At 33.8% G+C, this 21,957-nt stretch overlaps 3 protein-coding genes and 1 pseudogene across 6 annotated transcripts in view; all 4 read left to right on the top strand.

Moving 5' to 3' along the window:
- Positions 1 to 1,220: 1,220 nt before the first annotated feature.
- LOC146932608 (uncharacterized) lies at positions 1,221 to 5,178 on the top strand (annotated as a pseudogene). Its single transcript, XR_015007182.1, has 7 exons — positions 1,221 to 1,356; positions 3,261 to 3,287; positions 3,408 to 3,530; positions 3,958 to 4,198; positions 4,343 to 4,414; positions 4,548 to 4,634; positions 4,803 to 5,178. The product of XR_015007182.1 is annotated as an uncharacterized LOC146932608 (transcript).
- A 1,323-nt stretch (positions 5,179 to 6,501) lies between these two features.
- Positions 6,502 to 9,612, top strand: LOC146932607 (uncharacterized). Its single transcript, XM_085707776.1, has 7 exons — positions 6,502 to 6,557; positions 6,856 to 6,978; positions 7,428 to 7,668; positions 7,907 to 8,077; positions 8,361 to 8,684; positions 8,805 to 8,891; positions 9,061 to 9,612. Exons 1-7 carry the CDS (start codon positions 6,502 to 6,504, stop codon positions 9,451 to 9,453), a joined length of 1,395 nt encoding a protein of 464 aa, XP_085563902.1. The 3' UTR covers positions 9,454 to 9,612.
- A 2,555-nt stretch (positions 9,613 to 12,167) lies between these two features.
- On the top strand, positions 12,168 to 17,556 carry LOC146932606 (uncharacterized). 2 transcript variants are annotated; one of them, XM_085704317.1, is made up of 11 exons: positions 12,168 to 12,238; positions 12,375 to 12,401; positions 12,539 to 12,661; positions 13,754 to 13,994; positions 14,128 to 14,199; positions 14,283 to 14,369; positions 15,114 to 15,410; positions 15,739 to 15,825; positions 16,109 to 16,402; positions 16,492 to 16,581; positions 16,760 to 17,556. In XM_085704317.1, exons 1-11 carry the CDS (start codon positions 12,183 to 12,185, stop codon positions 17,399 to 17,401), a joined length of 2,016 nt encoding a protein of 671 aa, XP_085560443.1. In that variant the 5' UTR covers positions 12,168 to 12,182; the 3' UTR covers positions 17,402 to 17,556. The 2 variants fall into 2 exon arrangements, with proteins under 2 accessions (XP_085560443.1, XP_085560442.1); XM_085704316.1 differs by having other exon boundaries at positions 15,075 to 15,410.
- A 1,924-nt stretch (positions 17,557 to 19,480) lies between these two features.
- LOC146932605 (uncharacterized) overlaps positions 19,481 to 21,957 on the top strand; it is a 5,180-nt gene continuing 2,703 nt past the window's right edge. For both annotated transcript variants that reach the window (XM_085704315.1, XM_085704314.1), the window contains exons 1-6: positions 19,481 to 19,593; positions 19,704 to 19,730; positions 19,851 to 19,973; positions 20,728 to 20,968; positions 21,150 to 21,221; positions 21,354 to 21,440. In XM_085704315.1, coding sequence (XP_085560441.1) covers positions 19,538 to 19,593; positions 19,704 to 19,730; positions 19,851 to 19,973; positions 20,728 to 20,968; positions 21,150 to 21,221; positions 21,354 to 21,440 — 606 coding nt within the window. In that variant the 5' untranslated portion in view covers positions 19,481 to 19,537. The remainder of the gene's footprint in view (positions 19,594 to 19,703; positions 19,731 to 19,850; positions 19,974 to 20,727; positions 20,969 to 21,149; positions 21,222 to 21,353; positions 21,441 to 21,957) is intronic.

The following is a 21,957-nucleotide window of genomic DNA, read 5'->3' as shown; positions in this document are numbered from 1 at the left end:
AAAAGAAAAACATAATGCAATGCAAAGTTTAAAATTCAAATTCAAACTTAAGGAGGGAAATATTTTTAGGGTTGATTAGCAATTAATTATAGGTGATTAGAGGGAAAAATTAGGTTTAGTGACAAGCTAGACCTAATAAGCTTTAAGAGTAAGTGATATGTTGAATTAAAGTGTCATTTAACCTTAAAAAAATTTGGCTCACAAGATCTACCAACTTTGTAGCTAACAAAGTAGACTTGGAGAACACCATCTCCTTTTTGGCTCGACGATTCTCCATTATTGTAACTCAAAATGTTTCAATTTTAGCATTTTATGTTTTTTTTATTCGGTTGCAGTTTTATTTTGGATCGGTTTGAATTTAAACATCTCTAATGGTAATGACGCATCGTGCCTTTGTTATCATGATTCAGTGGTTTAAATTTCCAATATTTTGATTTGCTCAGTGTCAATAGTAAGTTGTAACAAAGCCACTTATTTTCGTAACAAAACCACTAATTTATAATCACACTGATTTTAAACGAAAAAAAGCCACAAAAAAAGTCAATTACCCCCTACGATGCGACACATCGTTTAGTCCACGTGACAATTAACTATCATGTCATAGGGTTTAACGATCAAAATAAACGGAGAATTTTAGGAGAGGGGGGTTGAAGTTTCTTAAAAGTCATGGGGTTGACGAAAGTTACAATTTCAGAGGTTTTACCTATTCACTCAAATTTAATTTCTTAAAACAGGGGTGTTATAGTCTTTTTAGTGTTTATTTTAAAACAGGGGTGTTATGGTCTTTTTAAGGTGTAACAAGAGTTTTAAAGGGTGTGTGTCTAGAAAATATTCCCTTTGTTTCAAAATATACATCGCAATTTTACAACATGCACTATTCTTTTTTCTTTTTTTTAGGGAGCAATATGCACGCACTATTCATATAGCTTACTTTGACCATATTTTTTAACTAATATATAAATACAAATGTTAGCATATAAGATGTCGTTTGATTTGTCTCAATGAATATTTTCAAAATATCAAATTTTCATAATTTTTTAGTATGTATATTAAAGATATTGATGATCAAATTGTGTATTGAGATGTGTGCAGTGATTGACTCCGACTTGTATTTTAAAATAGAGGGAGTATCAAAACTTGGACTTGGTAAAGGCCGTGTAGACATGTCTGTGATGCTTCATTTTCCCACTTTTATTGAAGACTTATTACTTCTTTGTCTTCTCTTCTTCCTCTTTATCTGGCTACTTATTCTAATTCAACAGGCATTGAAAGTTTGAAGTAAATTTGATTCCTCTGTCACATGGCTTCTTCATGGTTTCTTAAACTGGCTTTCAAATGTCTTCAACATTCTGCATGGTATATTATAGGCTTAATTACACTTTTGGCCCCCTAAGTATCCAAAAGTTGCGATTTTGGCCCCCTAAAAAAATATCTATTTTTTGGCCCCTTAAGTTCACTTTTGGTTGCAATTTTGGCCCCCCAAGCCAATTTTGACTTGTTCAACGGTGACTGAGGTGCCACCTGGATTTTTTTATTATTTTTTTAAAAAACAATGCCAAGCTGGCTTTTATGAAACAAAAAAAAATAAAAAAGGAAAATGGAAAAGGAAGGCACGTGAGAAAGTTTTTCCCTCCCCCAACGGTCGGAAGTTAGGGTTTTTAAAACCCCCAAATTCCTAAATCACCAAATCCATTCCAATCCTTTGTTCCTCTACTAAATCTCCATCTTCACCCTCTTCTTTGTTCAATTTCCATTCACTTCATCCTTTATTTTGGAATCGTTTTCTGATTCATTCATCTTCTTTATTGAATTTGAACTTGCATATTCAATCTCCATCTGCTTCTTCGTTTTCTGATTCATCTTCATCTTCACCCTCTTCTTTGTTCGTGATTTATCCAGAAACGAAAATGGTTGAATTTTCATCTTCATCTTCATCGGTCAGCGGGTCTTCCTTGAAGCATCGAAACAAGGTTGTTTGTCACTGTGGTGTTGAATCCCCGTTGGTCACTGCTTGGACTGACGAAAATCCAGGGAGGAGGTTTCATGGTTGTGGGAAATATTTTGTGAGAAGAAAATGCAATTTTTTTAGGTGGTTTGATCCTGAGGTGCCTGAGAGACAGAAGAAAATTATTCGAGCACTGTTAAGGAAGAATGATGAATTGATGAAGAAGGAAAGAAGTCTTGTGATTGCCATAGTTGTATTGGGAATTATGTTGTTCATGTGCATGCTTTTAGCTCTAGGGTTAGCTATGAAATAAGGTTGAATGTTGTTCTTAAGTTGTTTAGTTTGTGTTGTTTTTTGTTGTAAAGTTGTTAGTTTTTGTGATGTACTGTGTTTGCCATAGTTTAGTTTTTGTGATGTTTTATGATTGCCATAGTTTAGTTTTTACATAGGCATATGCAGCAATTAAAATAAGCCCCTAAAGCATTAATATTGTATTCAATACTGTCACCAACCATAAAAAAGACCAAATACATACAATGAGTAATATTTTACAAAGGTAAATGCAAGGTTTTTATACAAAAGCAAAACAAGACAAATAACCCACATGCAAGACAAAGTTCAAAAACCTAAACAAACAAAGTAAAAGACCATAAAAAAAGACCAAATATAGACAAAGACTAATATTTTACAAAGGTATATGCAAGGTTTTTTTACAAACTTAAGTTCTGAAGGCAAAAAAGCAACTAACATGCCTTCCTTTTCCATTTTCCTTTTTTCTTTTTTTTTGTTTCATAAAAGCCAGCTTGGCATTTTTTTTAAAAAAATAATAAAAAAATCCAAGTGGCACCTCAGTCACCGTTGAACAAGTCAAAATTGGCTTGGGGGGCCAAAATTGCAACCAAAAGTGAACTTAAGGGGCCAAAAAAGAGATATTTTTTTAGGGGGCTAAAATCGCAACTTTTGGATACTTAGGGGGCCAAAAGTGTAATTAAGCCTATATTATATCCCTCCTTTCTTTGCTTCATCTTTCTCATTCTTATTACTCCCTCCGGTCCTAAATATAAGCAAATTTCACTTTTTAGGTTCATTCAATTAATGATGTATGTGGTTCATATTATGGACCACATACATCATTAATTGAATGAATGTAAAAAGTCAAATTTGCTTATATTTAGGACCGGAGGGAGTATTCCTTTTTCTTGAAAAAATAAACACACTTATGTTTTCTCATATATCTTCTTGATCCTTTTTCGCCTCCGTTTCAATGCATGCTAATCAACACTACCCTTCTTTTATTTTCTTCATTTCTTTCTAGGCCTCTTCTTGCTCTGGTGTATCCTATGTAAGTTCTTGCTCTTGGTGTTTGGTCTATTGAAAAAGTTACTGCATTTTAGATTCTTCTTTTGACATTTTGTTTTGTTGTGCTCTTTTTTGTTGTTTGTGACTACCCTTTTTTGGACAGGTGTGCTTCCATACAAGCAATAGAGACTGACTCTTGTGCAAAAACTAAGGATTTGATCTCATATTGGATATTTCTTTCCTTAATTTACCTCTTTGAGTATGCATTTATGGGCTTTCTTCAGTGGTAAATTGTCTTCCCTCAAATATGGAAAGAATCTTGGTATTATCACCATAAGTATAACACGTCTGGATTGACAGTGAATTTGGTGAAATCACGGACACTGTGGTTTTGTTGAATCTTGATAGTTTAGCTTTTGCCAAAATTACAATGACGTACCTGGATTCTCCCAAATTCACCGGCAATTCAAATATGTACTAAGAGACCAAGTCCATTTTTTCACTCAGAATGAGTACCTGATTTGAACTTGAGATTAATCAATGCACTTTTAATGTGCCAAATTTTTAATCGAGATTATGATGGCATGAAATTCCTTCTGGGATGTCTTTTTCCCCAAAAGAAAATAAATGTTGCAAATGACACCCTTTTGATGTTATTTTCAAACCAATATTCAAGTAGTTTTTAACTACTTCATTACCATGTCTGACATCAGGTTTCAGCTCTGGCCGTACATTAAGCTAATGATCATCTTATGGCTCATCATACCGGATTTTGGACGAACTTCTTATGTTTATAATAACCTTATCCGCTCCATGAAACCGCAAATAGTCACATGGAGGTTAAATAGCTACTGGAGAGATTGTTTTGCTGAGAAAGGTAACTTTTTACTGCATGCAGAGAGATATATGAAAGAGAATGGAACTGAAACCTTACAGAAACTCATTGGTAGCAAGGTAATTACAGCTTAAAATGTCAAATTACTATAACTCTAGAAGAATTATATAGAGAAGCATTTATTTGTATATGATAACTCTATATCTGCATTGGCAATTGAAAATTTTAGCTAATTCTGTTTTTTTTTTTTTGTCGTATTGAAGAACACAATGTGCATGCCTGATGCAGAAGTGACAAATGAAACCATAGATACTGATAGTAAAGAAATATTAAAGGTAAAGTTTTTGGTGTTAAGTCAGTTGTGAAATTAATAGTTTTTGTTACAAGTTCTTGTATGAGTCAATTCTACATGTCTTAGTCTCATGGTGACATTTACAGTACTTAATTAGGGAGCTTGATCCTGTGCAGAGAAATGGAGAAAGACTCCAAATAGAATACAAAGACATCAAAGATTTAGAGGCTATTGAGAAAATAGATTTTCGTGCAACCAAGCAAGTAAGCATTCATTCATATTATTCACTGCAATTAGAATTCTCCCAAGGACATAAATTTTTTAGACTTGAGCAATGCTAAGAGGTTATTTGTGAAAGGTTTGGGGTTACAAGTATCTGTTTATAGATTTAGTGGATGTGGTCATGATTTTTGTTGCATTGTTGGTGCTAGACAACCTATGCTGATATTCTGGCAAGTCAAAAACCATCATCATCCATACAAGAAACCAAAGGAACAGCGGAGAGTGACACTGCTAGTGGGGAGCTACCTCAGAGTTCTGCTACACAGAAGGAAGTGCTGAAGAAGTGGACTTGTGCTTTATGTATTGTAACAACACTTTGAATTCCCACCTCAATGGGAGGAAACACAAGGCTAATTGTGAATTAGCTTTGAAAGCAATAAACCTGCATGAAGAACCCTTTAGGAGGATTAATTCCAAAATAATATGTATAGTCTGCAATGTTTTGATTTCAAGTGAAGAATACATGGCCTCTCACTTAATAGGGAAGAAGCACTTGTCTAAAATTCAAACTTGAAAGTTGCTCTTGAATACATGGCCTTCTTCACTTATAACGGCTGTACCAAAATTTTGCTGATTTTCAAATGGAAAATGATCATTAACTTGAGTATCATGCGAGTTCATATTATTTCGTGTAATTGTTACTTGTAATACAAACATCATTCTCCTATTTGCTTTTTAACTTGGTATTCATGATCCAATGATTGACTAATATGAGGGACCAATCCACCGTCCACTAGTGGATCCCAATTAAAGTCAAAATAAAGACTACTCCAGCTTACAGTATGGACTGGCTCACAAACATTGTTTACCTATTAGTTTCGACGGCATTTGCATGAGTCAGCGCGAAAAGTATTTTTTGAAATTTTATCCAATCTCTTATGTGACTTGCTATATTTACATAGCTGTTTTTGTACCAAATATTAGTGCTCTTCCAAAATATGAGCCGGGTGACTTACCAATTATCGGCTTGTTGGGTGGAAAGGTAAATTGCCTTCCCGAGCAGGTAGAGTAACTCTGGGTAAACGTGGTGCCTCCAAAAATGACTTCTTCAAAACATGGATTGAGTATCTTCAACTGAAGTGGTTACGTTAGGTGATGCCTTCTTGCATCAATTGTGTCGTGTTTTCTATTCTCACTTGCACCTCTTTTTAAACTAAATTTAGTGTTTTTAAAACAGTGTATATTTTTTATTGTATCAGAGTTCTAATCATCAGAATGAATGTTAAAAAAAATGTTTGCAAAAAAAAAAATGTCCGATTTTATACATAAACTACGATAGAAATGCGGGATGATATAAAAGAAAGATTTTCGGTTGTGAAGGGACCTAGAAAATAGAATACAACAACTGAATTAAGATCTGGCCGGGTGCAAATATGGTCGAATGACGATGGTGTGACGTATTTTGGAAATTGAGAGAGTAACTCGATTGTCTGGAGCTACCATGCAACCCTTTTATACTTTTTGTTTTACCTAGATGAATTTCAGTGTAAGTTGAGCGAGTTTAAAAGGGTCTAAATGTACTCGTCTATGCAATTGCATAGACCATATATATTCCTTGGTGCTTTTTGTATTGAATAAAAAAGTAAAATTATATAAATAAAAATACCAATTTAAATAAATAGTAAAAGAAAAAATTAGTGGATCAATTAAATGTTAAAAACTTAGTAAAGGGCAAAGGCCGTGTACTGTTTCATCTTCCCATTGTAATTTCCACTCACCACTAATTATTTACTAAGACTGACTTTTGCTCTTCAATTTACATGCCACTATTACTTATTCCTCTTTATCTGGCAGGTCTCGGTACTTATGCTGAAGCAATAGCCATTAGGAGCTTGAATTCAAACTGATATGGCTTCTTCATTGCTTCTCAAACTTGCTTTCAAATGCCTTCATCATTTTGCATGGTATGTAAATGCATTTCCCTCGTTTCTTGCTCATCTATATCATTTTTTTCACATTCTATTTTTCTAGAAAAAAACAACTTATCTTTTCACATGCATCTTCCTTCACATTATTACTTGCATGCTAATCAAACATCAACCTTCTTTTATTTCCTTCTATTTTCTAGGCCACTTGTTGCTCTGGTGTATCCTATGTAAGTTCTTGTTCTGGGGTGTTTGGTGTATTGAAAAAGTTACTACCTTTTACATTATTATTTTGTATAATGCTCCTCTTTTTTTTATATGATTACGGTTTGGACAGGTGTGCTTCTGTACTAGCAATCGAGACCGATTCCTATGCAGAAACTAAGGATTTGATCTCATATTGGATACTTCTTTCCTTAATTTACCTCTTTGAATATGCTTTTATGAGCCTTCTTCTATGGTAAATTCTTTGCCCTCAAATATGGTAACAGCCTTGTTTTTTTACAACAAGTAGTATGCATGATAGTGAGTTTGGCAAAATGATGTTGTTGTTTTGTTGATACTTCAATGTGTAGTTTTTGTGCTAAAATAAGGTGGCATACAATGATTCTGCTAAACTCATTAGCAATCTAAACTTGTTCTAAGAATTGAGCAAGTTGATTTTTTTCCACTTAGAATTAGTACCTCATTGAAGTTAAGAAAATCAATGCACTTTTAATGTACCAAATTCTTAATAGAGATTATCAGGGCATGAAATTCCTTCCTGGATGCCGATCCTTTGCTGTATAAGAAAATAAATAAGGCTATTTTATTCAATGGAAAGAAATGTTGCAAATGACTTCTTTTTTATTTTTTTAGAAACCAATTCATGCAGTTGTTTAACTACTTCATTCCCATGTTCCATATCAGGTTTCACCTCTGGCTGTACATTAAGCTAATGGTCATCTTCTGCCTCATCATACCGGACTTTGAACGAGCTTCTTATGTTTATAATAAACTTATTCTCACCATGAAACCCCACATCGTCACATGGAGGTTAAATGACTTCTGGATGAAGTGTTTTGTTGAGAAAGATAACTTTCTAATGCATGCAGAGAGATATATTTCAGAAAATGGAACTGAAGCCTTAGAGAAAGTCATTGCCAACAAGGTAATTACAAGATTTACTGCCAAAAAAGCCCAAATACTAAAACTTTAGAAGAATTATAAAGGGCAGCATTACTGTATCTGATATGTCTCTATATCTGCATTAGCAATTGAAAATTTTAGCTAACTTTTCTTTTATCCTATTAAAGAACACAATGTGTAACCCTGATGCAGAAGTGAGAAATGAAATCATAGCTAATGATGATAAAGATATGCTAATGGTAAAATTTTGATGTTACAAGTTTTTGTATGAGTTAATTCTAACTATACGAGTGTCATGGTGGCATTTAGAGTACTTAAGGACCGAACATCTTGTGCAGAGACAGACAAATGACGAAAGACACGAAACAGAGAACAAAGACATCAGAGATTTGGAAGCTATTGAGAAAAAAGAAATTCCTGGAACCAAGCAAGTAAGGCTTCATTCACATTCACTCAAAAATAGAAATTTCCCAAAGACATTAAAATTTTCGACTTTTGGCATGCTAAGAAGTTATTTATGAAACGATTAGGCCTTGTATACATCTTCAGATTGAATTACCCTCTCCCTTGTCTGCACGAGTAATACTAATAAGTAATAACCACAGTTATATGTTCAAAATGTTTAAAAAATGTGTATTCTTCCAATTATATTGGGCCTCGGCTTGCAAGTTGCATGAAATATTTGGCCTTGATGCAAATATTTGGATGTTTCAGGATATTCCTGTCATTCCTGAAATTGGGCCAAGTCAAAATGCATCATCAGCCACAGTGGAAACTAAAGGAACAGCAGAGAATGACAGAGCTGGTGGAGAGTTTCCACAGGGTTGTACACAGAAGGAAATGCAGAAAAGGTGGACTTGTGCTTTATGTTTGGTAACAACTACAAGCAAAAAAGACTTGAGTTCCCACCTTACTGGGAGGAAACACAGGGATAACATTGAAGCTTTAATAGCAAAGAAGCAACCTACCCTAGAGAAGCAAAAGGATATGGAAGGGACAAATGAAATCATAGCTACTGATAATAAAGAAATACTAAAGGTTGAGTTTTAATGTTAAGTCAGTTGTGACATTAAATATAGTTCTTGTATGAGTCTATTCTACCTTTCCCAGTCTCATGGTGACATATTTCAAGTGATTAATGAGTTTCTTCTTGTGCAGACAAATGGAGAAAGACTCGAATCAGAGAACAAAGACATCAAAGATTTGGAGGCTATTGAGAAGAAGGAATTTCCTTCAACCGAGAAAGTAAGGCTTCATACATATATTCACTAAATCTAAATCTCCCTAAAACAAATTAGAATTGTGGAGTTGAGGCATGCTTAGAGGTCATTTGTGAAAGGTTTAGGCTTACTAGTATATATATGAATTTTGTGGACGTGGTCATGATTTTTATTGTCATTGTTGTTGGTGCTAGAGAACCTATGCTAATATTGTGGCAAGTCAAACAGCATCATCAGCCGTAATAGAAACCAAAGGAACTGCTGAAAGTGTCACAGCTTGTGGAGAGGAGGTTCCTCAGAGTTCTACACAGACGGCAGTGCAGAAAGAGTGGACTTGTGCTTTATGTTTGGTAACGGTTAGGTGCGAGAAAACCTTGATTTCTCACCTGAGGGGAAGGAGACACAGGGAAACTATGGAAGCATTGAAAGCAAAGAAGCAACCTACCCTGCAAAAGAACCTATCAGAACCTATTAGGATGATTAATTCCAAAATAATATGTAAAGTCTGTAATATTATGCTTCCAAGTGAGGACTACGTGGCCTCTCACATAAAAGGGTGGAAGCACTTGTCTAATATTAAAAGTTGATAGTTACTTGAGATAACCATGTTTGAGGGAGGGACATTTACTTGAAAGTTGAAAAGAAAATTGGTGTAGCAAAGCCTTCTCCACTGATAATAGCTGTACCATAACATTGCTGATTCTAAAATGGAATGCTTATGAGTTTTGACAGCATTTGCATGAAAAGTTTCTTTGAAATTTATCCAATCACACATGTCACTTACTATTTTTAGCCACATTTCTAGTGTGTGTGTGTGTGTGTGTGTGTTGTCTGTTGATCCTATTTTTACATAGCAGATTTTGTAAGAAATCTTTTGTACCAAATATTAGTTCTCTTCTTAAATATGAACCAGGTGACTTACTATTTAAAGGACAAGATCAATTATTGACTTGCTGGGTGGAAAGGTAAAATCTCAAACTCTTTATCAATTAGCTCAAAATATTTGAGCTGCCTGCTTTAGGCCCTGGTCATTGGTCAACATTTTTTAAAAAGTTTGACATGACTTGTTAATCTACTTAAATGTCTATCTCATATTAGCATCATACCTTTAAATAAACTAACGAGCTAATAGACCAATAAGATAAATTTTATTTAAAGATCTAAGATGATCTTTTAGAGAATCTTGATTTATAGATAACTTATATTTCCTCTGTCTCACAATGTAAGCAAAAATGAGTCAATATAAGTTGATGTATTTGGTACAAATTTTAAACTAAATACATTAACTTATGTTGACCAATTTTTATTTAGATCTTGAGACGGAGGGAGTATATCCGTTATGGTCCTTATTTATAAGCAAAAATCAACATAATTTTCTGGCCTCAAATATAACCTTTTTTTCTGTCACGAAAAATTATGATTAATAAGTGTGAAAGTTTTTCTACGAATTAATAAGTGTGAAATTGTTTTCTTGAAAGAAAAAAAGTGTGCAATGGTTTTTTCTTAGTATAATTAAGGTCGGAGAATATTTTATTTTGTAATGATATCGTTAAATGTGTGGAAAACTAATGCAGATATATAACAGAAAATATTCCTTAAAAAAATAACAGAAAATATTAGCAAATTTATGATATTTTTTTGGTAGGTTTTAGCCCTTTTTGATTAGGGGTGACGAAATGGATCCAGTCAGGTAAGTTGGTCCATTTAACCCGTTATTTTAGATTGGTTGTGATGAGGTTTTTTACTCGTCCTTATAAGTTAGCTCGCCCCATTTAAACTCTTGAAAAAGTGAGACAATTTAGTGGCAGGGTGGACCGCGAGCTATTTTAACAAAAAAAATGTCATTTTTTATTGTTTTCACTGAGAAATTATGTGACTTACAACATCAAATTATTATTTCACTATTGTTCATTATGTTGTTGGAGAGTTTTTTTTTAATAATAACATCAGCAAATCACATGAATTTTTTTTTTTTGGTGAAGAGCAAATCACATGAATAGCTCAATATAAATTTTCCCCTAAAAAAATCAATATACATTTTTAAGGTAATAATAGAAACAAATTATGATATTTTTGTATGATTAATGGAAATAAAAAATAACATAAAATTGTTTGACATGTCGGTTCACCAACCCATTAAAAAGCGAGACGAAGTGACATTTTAAACTCAACTATTTAAGGGTTTGTTGGTTTGTTTGTTATAGTTTTTTGTAAGAAAAAAATTACTTTAAAAAAACCACTTTTTTTTTGTGGCCGGGGTTCGAACCCCAGACCATGCATATTTACCAACTGACCCAAGCTCACGAGAAAAAAAATCACTTTTAAGAGTATTGAAAGTATTTGTTGTAGTTTTTTTTAAATCAAAATTTTAAAAAAAATTAAAAACAACTTCAAATGAGAAGTTGTCAAGAGTAGCTTCTCAGAAAATGAATTTTTTTCTTTTTTTTTTTTAAAATGAATTTTATTCTAAATGTGAGAGAAAATAAATGTAAAAAAATTGTGTTAGTTTTGTAACAGAAATTCTCTTTTTTTTTTTTTCTTTTATATGATTGTATCTAACCAAACTAAATTATATTTGAAAAGATGTGATTTTTATTACTATAAACAATCCTAAATTAGATTTTGATTTTTTTTTTTATAAAATCTAAAAAAATAATCTTTAAATTATTCATTATCAAAATCACTTTTATTTTAATCCATAACAAAGTAAAAATGAATCGAGCCGATTCGCTCTGTCATCCCAACTTTTACTCATCCCTATTTTTAAGGGAATTAGTCACTTTAGTCCTGAATAGGAAATGAGTAGTCACTTTAGTCCGTGAATGCAGAGAAATTGCAAAATAGTCCTGAATGTAGACTCTGTTAGCCAATTTCAGGGACTAAAGTGACTAACGGAGTCTACGTTCGAGGACTAAATTGACTAACGGAGTCTGCATTCAGGACTAAAGTGACTAACAAAGTCTACATTCAGGGACTATTTTGCATTTTTTTGTGCATTCAGGAACTAAAGTAACGACTCATTTCTTATTCAGGGACTAAAGTGACTAATCACCCCTGCTTTTACTTACAATTACGATGAGAAAAGAAAACTCTGGTTTGACCTAAGTTTGACATATAATAGTCCCCAGTACATGTCTATTGGTCCCAACTTCCTTCTCAAGTTGCTTCATCTTGATTATTTTATTTAGTTACAGCAATCGACTTTCGATTTTTCTTTTACATGATCGTTTCGTTTATTCTTCCTATTTGGCCTCGGTACTCATGCTAATGCAACAACCATTGGTATTAGCTTGAATTGAATTTGATTTTGACTCATATGGCTTCTTCATTGTTGCTCAAACTCGTTTTCAAATCCCTTCATCACTTCGCATGGTATGAAAGTTATTACTCCTTTGTCTGCTTCACATTATTAGCTTCATGCATAAAGTAGTACTGTATAATGGTTTGTTCTTACCTCCGTTTCAATGCATGCTAATCAATGCTTCTTTTATTTCCTTTACTTTTCTAGGCCTCTTCTTGCTCTGGTGTATCCTATGTAAGTTATTGATCTTGGTATTTTGTGTATTGAAAAAATTGCTACTTTTAGATTATTGTTTTGACATTTTGGTTTCTTGTGCTCTTTTTTTTTTTTTTTTTTATTTTGTCTTTTGTGATAAAAAATTATTTTGACAGGTGTGCTTCCATACAAGCAATCGAGACCGATTCTGATGCAGAAATTAAGAATATAATCTCATATTGGATACTTCTTTCATTAATTTACCTATTTGAGTATGCTTTTATGAGCCTTCTTCTATGGTAAATTCTTTGCCCTCGAAATATAAAATTCTATACATATTTAACCCTTACAATAATAAGTTTAGCATATGTATGTATTGTTGGTAGGGGTGGGAATAAGACTGGTCGAGCTAGACCTAAGACTCACGTTATCAAAAAGTTCAAGGTCTAAGTCTTGTTTGCCGTATGTCATAGGTTTATTTTTAGGTATGAGTTTGGCCCTCTTGAAAGTCTGGTATGATCAATTAGCCTGCTTAAAGAGTTATTTCATATTAACGTCTTTAAATAAGTAACCTAACATATCTTTAAATAGACTAAGGAATTAATAGAGCATTGAGATTAAGCTCCATTTTGATGTTTAACATGATATTTTAGAAAATTTGACTTTATATAGTATCATATTTCTATTCTACTTTATAATAATACATACAAATATGTAAAAAAAAAATAATGTACGCTAATATGCTTAAATTTCTAAATAGGTTAGCAAATTTATAATTTATATGGAGTACAAAGTATAATATAAGTAATGATTTAAATAAAAATATATTATTCATATTTACTTATGTAGCGTGACTCGGTAGGCTTAAAAGTTATTTGTTGCTCGTAGCCTGACTTTTTAAGCTAAAAAAACTTCTAAAAAAATCTTGAGAGCTATAATTTGTGGCCTCAAAGGTTTTTTTAGTCGCTTGTAGTCTGGTCTGGGTTTGACATAGGATAGGCTGTAGGCCTATTTGATCGGCCTGACTTATTTCCGCCTCTAATTGACGATGAGTTTGGCATACCATGATTTTGCCACACTCACAATTAATCAAAATTCCAAACATGTACTAAGAGTTGACCAAGCTCATTTTTTCTCATTAAGAATCAATACCTGATTGAACTCAAAGATCAGTCAATACACTTTCTATGTGCCAAATTTGTGATCGAGATTAGGGCATGAAATTCCTTCTAGAGTGTCCTTTTCTCTATAAGAAAAGAAATGTTGCTTCAAAAATTGTTTCTATTTTACTCCATGAGAATAAATGTGGCAAATGACTCCCTTTTGGTTTTCTTAAACAAATTCATGGAGTTGTTTACTTTAACTACCTTCATTCCCATGTTTGATATCAGGTTTCACTTCTGGCCGTACATTAAGCTAATGATCATCTTCTGTCTCATCATACCGGACTTTGGACGAGCTTCTTATGTTTATAATAACCTCATTCGCCCCATGAAACTGAAAATAGTCACATGGAGGTTAAATAACTACTGGAGGAAGTGTTTTGCTGAGAAAGATGACTTTTTAATGCATGCAGAGAGATATATGAAAGAGAACGGAACTGAAGCCTTAGAGAAACTCCTTGCTAGCAAGGTAATTACAACTATGTGGCACTATGGTGTATAAATAATTTGGAGAACAAACCCAGTACAGGCTAAAAATGTCTAAATATATCTGCATAGAATTGAAATCTTTAGCTAACTTTTCTTTTTTTTTCCTATTGTAGAGCACAATGTGTAGGCCTGATGCAGAAGTGGCAAATGAAATCATAGCTACTGATAATAAAGAAATGCTAAAGGTGAAGTTTTAATATTTAGTCAGTTGTGACATTAATATAGTTCTTGTATGGAGTACTTAATGAGGGAGCTTGATCTTGTGCAGTCAAATGGAGAAAGACTCCAAATTGAGCACAAAGACATCAAAGACTCGGACGCTATTGAGAAAAAAGAACTTCCTGCTTTCAAGCAAGTAAGACTTCATTCATATTCGCTCCAAATAGAAATCTCCCAAAGACATATAAATTTTAGACTTGAGGCATTCTAAAAGGTCCTTCGTGAAAGGCTTAGGCTTACAACAAGTACATATGAAATGTGTGGATGTGATCACGATTTTTGTTGTGATTGTTGTTCGGTGATTATAGACCAACTATACTTTTATTTGAGGCGTTTCTGCATTTTCATCTAAAACTAAAATATAGTCACTCCCATTTAAATGACTGTCATAGTGGTTGTATATCACTCATATGACAGTCTTTAAACTGTGTACTAGTTGTATCATCTTTTGTTTTTTCTTGTACTTTTCTATGTTTTCATTAATTCTACTGTGATTGTAATTGTTTGTTCTTAATAGTGGATATTTTACTACAGTTTTCTTTAGTTTATTCTTCACTTTTGATAGCTAGAAAACATGAAACAATGTGTGAAACAAAGGGTGACAAATGTGAGCGACGAAAAATGGCTCAGATAAGGTTTGCTATTTGTAGGAAATGAAAAGAACATATTTTATTTTCTACCTGTGAGTAAGAAACTTAATGATACCACCCTACTCTAAAGTATAGGTCTTCAGATTGAATTATCTTTTTCCTTGTATGCATGAGTAATAACCATAAATATATGTTGAAAATGTTCAAAAACAGTGTGTGTATTCCTCCAATTATATTGGGTTGGCTTGCAGGAAGTACTTGGTCTCTATGCTAATACTCGGACGTTGCAGGATATTCCTGTCTTGCCGAAAATTGGGCCAAGTCAAAATGCACCATTAGCCACAGTGGAAACCAAAGTAACAGCAGAAAGAAACAGCGCTGGTGGAGAGGTTCCTCAGAGTTCTACTTCTGCACAGAAGGAAGTGCAGAATGAGTGGACTTGTGCTTTATGTTTGGTAACAACATCGAGTGAGAAAATCTTGAATTCCCACCTGAGTGGAAAGAAACACAGGGCTGCTCTTCAGAGGCAAAAGGATGCAGAGGTGACAAATGAAATCATAGCTACTGATAATAAAGAAATACTAAAGGTAAAGTTTTGATGTTAAGTATTGCGAAATTAATTAGTTCTTTTTACAAGTGTATGAGTCAATTTTACATGTCCCAATCTCATGGTGGCATTTAGATTTTGTTTGCGAGTTGGATTTTGGAGAGCTAAGTCTATATTTTGATATATATTTGATACTTTAAAAAAACTACATAAACAACGTGATACATGATCATATAATACTTCGATCAAACTTAATTAATTTTTAATAATATTGTATTAATTTAAGAAAAAAAAGGTCCTCCCCTCCCCTCTAAAATCAAACTCGCAGACAAAGCCCGAGTACTTAAATGAGGGAGCTTCTTGTGCAGACAAATGCAGAAAGGATCCAAACAGAACACAAAGACATCAAAGATTTGGAGGCGGTTGAGAAAAAAGAAATTCATGAAACCAAGCAGGTAAGGCTTCATTCACATTCACTCACAATATGGATCCCCCAAAAGGTTTAAGCCTTCAAGTACATTTAATGACATCACACTTGTCTACTCTAGATTATAGATCTTCAGATTGAATTTTCCTCTCTTGTATGCATGAATGATAGCCATTAACCATATGTGTGTGTGTCACTGTGTGTGTGTGTGTGTGTGGGGTGAAAAGTTCAAAAAATGTGTATTCTTCCAATTACATTGGATAGGCTTGCATGAAGTACTTGGTCTCTATGCTAATATTTGGATGTTGCAGGATATTCCTGTCATACCTAAAATTGGGCCAAGTCAAATTGGATCGTCAGCCAAAATGGAAACCAAAGGAACAGCAGAGGGGGACAGGGCTGGTGTAGAGGTTCCTCAGAGTTCTTCTACACTGAAGGATGTGCAGAAAGACTGGAGTTGTGCTTTAGGTTTGGTAACAACATCGAGTGAGGAAATCTTGAATTCCCACTTCAGTGGAGGGAAACACAGGGCTGCTCTGCAGAAGCAAAAGGATGCAGAAGTGATAAATGAAACCACAGCTACTGATAATAAAGAAATAGTAAAGGTAAAGTTTCGATATTAAGTGTTGTGAAATTAATATAGTTCTTATTACAAGTTCTTGTTTGAGTAAATTTTACATCTCCCAATCTCAAGGCGACAAATGGAGATAGACTCCAAACAGAACACAGAGACATCAAAGATTTGGAGGCTATTGAGGAAAAAGAAATTCCTGCAACCAAACAAGTAAGGCTTCATTCATATATTCACTCAAAATTTGGAGGCTATTGACCCGAAGTTTTTATTTTATTTTTTCAACCATAGTTATATATTGAAAATGTTAAAAAAATGTGTATTATTTCAATTATATTGGGTTGACTTGCATGAAGTACTCGGTCTCTATGCTAATATTTGGAGGTGGCAGGATATCCCTATCATGCCTAAAATTTTGCCAAGTCAAGTGCATCATCAGCCACAGTGGAAACCAAAGGAACAGCAGAGTGACACAGTTGGTGGAGAGGTTCCACAGAGTTCTACTATTGCGTTAAAGGAAGTGCAGAAAGAGTGGGCATGTGCTTTATGTTTGGTAACAGTTCCATGTGAGAAAACATTGAATTCTCATCTTAATGGGAGGAAACACAGGGCTGCTTGTGAAGCACCTTTGAAAGCAAAGAAGCTAAAAATCTACAAGGCCAAAGAGGAGGTGAAACAGGAGAATTTTAGCAATAAGTTAAATTCTGAAGGTGGTATTCTTAACAACAGGTTGAAGGGACCAGTAAGGATGCAAAAGCTCCATTTCATAGGACCCACACCTTCTCCACAAGCTCTCAGTGGACCAACACCTTTCAGCGGACCAACATCATCTCCAATAAGAGTTCCATTTTCATATCATAGAGGACCAACACCTTTCAGAGGACCAGCGCCTTTTGGAGGACCAACGCCACCTCCAATAAGAGTTCCATTTTCATATCATGGATCAGATGGATCATGGGCACGTCAACCAGAGTTCACGTATTTCATTCCAACTCCTCCTAGGTTGCCACCTCTGGATCCAACGAGTCGTTGAATCTTTATTGTATACTGATCTTATACTTTTTTTTTTTCTTTCTGTGATCATTCTTGGTTATGATCATTTTTGTATTTTGGTTATGATCATATGATGATGTAAAAGCCACTTGTTGACCTTGATGATAATCGTAACAATGGTCTAACTTACTACTATATGCATCCTTAGAAGATTTTAAATGACATCTAAAAGGCAAGGTGTGTTTGTTTCACGGTTAACACAAACATTCTTATTTTTTTTTAGTAAGGTTAACACAAACGTTCTTAAAAATGTGAGGTTAGGAATTTGACATTTTTGTTTAGTACAAATTTATAAAAATTATTTTTAAGTATTATTTATTTCCAGAAATAAAATTTAAACACAAATTCTCAATTTTTATTCTCATGTTAAGAGGGTGTGAACTTTTTATTTCCAAGAATAAAACACAAATATCGATAACTACTCACTTTTCTCTATTATTTTTCTTAATTATTTATATGGTTAAATATGATTTTTGTCCCTGATAATATACAACATTTTACGTTTAGTCATTGTGAAAAATAGTTTTTGTTTTTAGTCCTTACAAATATAAAAACATATTATTTTGGTCCTTGCAACCATAGATACCTGCACATATACGAAGCAGGCACGAATATCATAATTATATAGCGGAGAGAGCACATATGTCATACTATTTGTATTCATACATATTTATTTACATCCCTATCTAAAAATATGATTCCCTAATTTCAAAAATAAATTTTGAAACTATTAAATAAGCGCACCCTTAGGATTTGAAATTCCTTTCTCCCATATGTTTCAAAAGTTTAAAAATGGCCAATATATTTTTTAAAAAGTTACAAATTTTCCAAAAAAAAAAAATCAAAAATTGCAAATTGGCCCCCAAAAGAGTTCAAAAAATGCAAAATGGCCCCTCTAAATTTTCAATATTTACAAATTGGTCTCTATCAAGAGCAGAAGAAAAAATAGAACGCGCAAAAGTAGATAGAGGAAAAAAAGTTATAGTACGGATTTATTCATGTCTTAGGATTTGGGGATGAGAATTGAGAAGCATAAAAAACAAGGAAAATGCACAACGAGAGGGTCCTACTTTAAGTATGTTTTTTTTTTTTTTTTTGAGGAATACTTTAAGTATGTAATTAACATGCGAACGAGGGACCAATGATATTTTGCTCCGTGTCGGTATATCTTATTTTCGTCCTCCCACTTCCAACCCCAACCGAGTGCGGATCTGCTCCAGTCCCCTTTTGCTCCAGTTTTCCTGTTTACTTCACCGATGTATGACACGTGGCAAAAATGATTTTAAAGGTTCAGATTTAAAAACAAAACCAGTGTTCCTTAAAAAATGAAACAAAGAAACAACAATTAGCTTTCCTCTTTTCATTACCCATTCTTCTTCTTTACCCTCTTCTCCGTTCAGTCCTCCACAACTCCTCCACTACGCCGCCACCGTCTCCGCTATTCTTCCTCGTTTCTATTTCAATAGTGTTGCATCGTTCTACTCCCTTTTATTCGTTTCAACGGCGCCCCGCCACGGCGCCGCTACACCTCCAATACGGACTCCGAAATGTATCGTTGCTTTTCTGACGAGAGAAAGAGTGATCATGTGGTGTTTGAAATCCGAATCTGCTCCGATTTCCGATCGACACAATCGCTTCTACGAATCGCCGTCGTTTTTGCCATTTCCCCTTTTCAAAGATTTGGGAACAGATTTTGTAAAAAGATTTTAAAAAAATCATATAATCAAAACAGTGAAACGAGGCATTGTTGAAATAGAGAAGTGTGGTTGAGCATGGTTGATACAGCTAACAACAGTGTGTCGGAGAAGAAGAGAGAAGAGGGAGAGTAACGTCGAAACTGAGAGAGAAAGGGATGGAAGAGCATAATGGAGTATGGAGCATCATAGAGCACTGGTAGTATTTTTAATCTGATCCGTTGAAAACAAATTTACCACGTGTCACGTATCGACGAAACCAATTGAGAAACTGGACAAGTAACAAACTGGAGCAGATCCGCACTCCCCCAACCAAACTATACCAACTAAACTACTTTATTATTTTACTTCCTCACGAAGACACTGACTTTTCATTTCCTCTTCCTTTTCCTTTTCCATTCAGAGCTTGAATTTGGTAGTAAATGGCTTCTTCATGGTTTCTCATACTAGCTTTCAAATGCCTTTATCATTTTGCATGGTATGAAAATGTATTACGTATATCCCTCCTTTATTTTCTTCATCTTTTTCACATTATTAGTTGCATGCTGATCAATAGTACTCTTCTTTTATTTCCTTCTCTTTTTCTAGGCCTCTTTTTGCTCTGGTGTATCCTATGTAAGTTCTTGATCTGGCTGTTTGGTATATTGAAATATTTGCTACCTTTTACATTATTGTTTTGACATTTTGTTTTGTTATGCTCTTTTTTGTTTTTTTGTGATTATGGTTTTTGGACAGGTGTGCTTCCGTACAAGCAATTGAAACTGACTCATATGCAGAAACCAAGGATTTGATCTCATATTGGATACTTCTTTCCTTAATTTACCTCTTTGAATATGCTTTTATGAGCCTTCTTCTACGGTAAATTCTTTGCCTTCAAGGTCGAGCTAGTCTTATATCATTACAAAGTGACACTTTTTCTAATAATTAAAAATATAATTGATTTCACATTCCGGGGATAAGTGTTTCTTTGTATTTCTTAAACACTAAACATTTGGTTTTGTGACCAAGCAAATATGTCTCCTCAAAATATGGAATTAACCTTGTTTTTACAACAATAAGTATGATTGTCATGTATTGGTGGTGTGTTTGGTGAAATCACGCCCACATGTGATTTTATTGAGTCCGGATTTGCTTTATTCATCTACCTTCCATTTACCGGGGCAGAAGTAGAAGATTACTGAGACCCATTAGTGGGGTCTGCTTATTAAAATGGGTGTCGCTAATCGGGCCTCGATTTTATTGAAGCTAAATATGTAGCTTTTGCTAAAACCATGATGTTACTTCACGCCAAATATGTAGCTTTTTTTTAGTGGCACACAATGTTACTTCGCCAAATACACCAGTTATCCAAAGACGTACTAAAATCAACCAAATTGGTTGTTTTTCCACGAGAACGAGTACCTGATTGAACTTGAGATTGATCAATGTACATTTAATGTGCCAAATTTTTAGTAGAGATTAAGGCATGAAATTCCTTCTAGGATGTCTTTTGCTCCATAAAAAAAGAAACCATGATATTTTTGTTCATTGAAAATAAATGTTGCAAATGATTCCCTTTTGATTTTTATCAAACCAAAGTTTTTAACCACTTCATTACCATGCGTGACATCAGGTTTCACCTCTGGCCATACGTTAAGCTAATGATCATCTTCTGGCTCAGCATACCGGACTTTGGACGAGCTTCTTATATTTATAATAAGCTTATTAGTTCCATGAAACCGCAAGTAGTCACATGGAGGTTAAACAACTACTGGAGGAAGTGGTTTTGTAAGAAAGATAAATTTTTAATGCAGGCAGAGAAATATATTAAAGAGAATGGAACTGAAGCCTTAGAGAAACTCATTGCCAACAAGGTAAACAGCTATGTGGCCTTATGCCGCATAAAAAATTGGAGTACAAACCCAACATAAAATAAAAATGTCCAACTACTTGAACTCTAGAAGAATTCTATAGGGAACCAAGTATGTGGATGTTTTTATATCTGCATCTGCAGTTGAAAATATTTGCTAATTCTTTGTTTTTTTCGTATTGTAGAACACAATGTGTAGGCCTGATGCAGAAGCGACAAATGAAATTGTGGCCACTGATAATAAAGAAATGCTAAAGGTAAAGTTTTGGTGTTAAGTCAGTTGTGGTATTAATATTGTTCCTGTTACAAGTTCTTGTATGAGTCGATTCTACCTATCTTAGTCTCACGGTGACATTTAGTACTTAACGAGAGGGCTTGATCTAGTGCAGACAAATGGAGCAAGACTCCAAATTGAGCACAAAGATATAAAAGATTTGGAGGCAATTGAGAAAAAAGAAATTCCTGCTACCAAGCAAGTAAGACTTCATTCATATTCACTCCAAATAGAAACTTAATGATTAGGCTTGAGGCATTCTAAGAGGTTATTTGTGTGGATTTGTTCATGATTTTTGTTGCTCTTGCGAGTTGGATTGTGGAGAACTAAGTCTATATTTTAATCTTTATTTGATATTTTAAAAAAAAAAACAAAATGAACAACTTGATACATGATTATATAATACTCCCTCCGTCTCAAAATAATAGTCGTTTAAGGTTTGTATACGATTTTAAGGAAATGATTAATTGTGTTGATTTCAATGGTAAAATTAGTATCATTTAGTAAAATATCCCTATTAATTATAGTTAGTACTTAGTAGAATAGTTAAGTTGGATGAATTCAATAAATAAAGGTATAATGGTGGGAAAATAAATAAAAAAAAATGTTGGGTTGATATTTTAAAGTAACAATTATTTTGAGACAGAGAAAAAATGTTAAAAGACAATTACTTTGAGACGGAGGGAGTAATTCCATCAAACTTAATTCATTTTTAATAA

Source organism: Medicago sativa, chromosome 4 (genome assembly GCF_051527215.1).
Source record: "Medicago sativa cultivar Bolivia chromosome 4, Bolivia_mono, whole genome shotgun sequence".
NCBI classification, from domain to species: domain Eukaryota; kingdom Viridiplantae; phylum Streptophyta; class Magnoliopsida; order Fabales; family Fabaceae; genus Medicago; species Medicago sativa.
This window is presented reverse-complemented; position numbering and strand designations above follow the sequence as displayed.

What these genes read in the sequence shown, in the direction of transcription:
- LOC146932607 (XM_085707776.1), top strand. Translation starts at nt 6,502, where the DNA reads ATGGCTTCTTCATTGCTTCTCAAACTTGCTTTCAAATGCCTTCATCAT. An exon ending in TGCCTTCATCATTTTGCATG is followed by an intron (nt 6,558 to 6,855) that starts GTATGTAAATGC and finishes CGGTTTGGACAG; the next exon opens with GTGTGCTTCTGTACTAGCAA. An exon ending in TTTATGAGCCTTCTTCTATG is followed by an intron (nt 6,979 to 7,427) that starts GTAAATTCTTTG and finishes GTTCCATATCAG; the next exon opens with GTTTCACCTCTGGCTGTACA.
- LOC146932606 (XM_085704316.1), top strand. Translation starts at nt 12,183, where the DNA reads ATGGCTTCTTCATTGTTGCTCAAACTCGTTTTCAAATCCCTTCATCAC. An exon ending in AACTTCCTGCTTTCAAGCAA is followed by an intron (nt 14,370 to 15,074) that starts GTAAGACTTCAT and finishes GTTGGCTTGCAG; the next exon opens with GAAGTACTTGGTCTCTATGC. An exon ending in AAATTCATGAAACCAAGCAG is followed by an intron (nt 15,826 to 16,108) that starts GTAAGGCTTCAT and finishes TGGATGTTGCAG; the next exon opens with GATATTCCTGTCATACCTAA.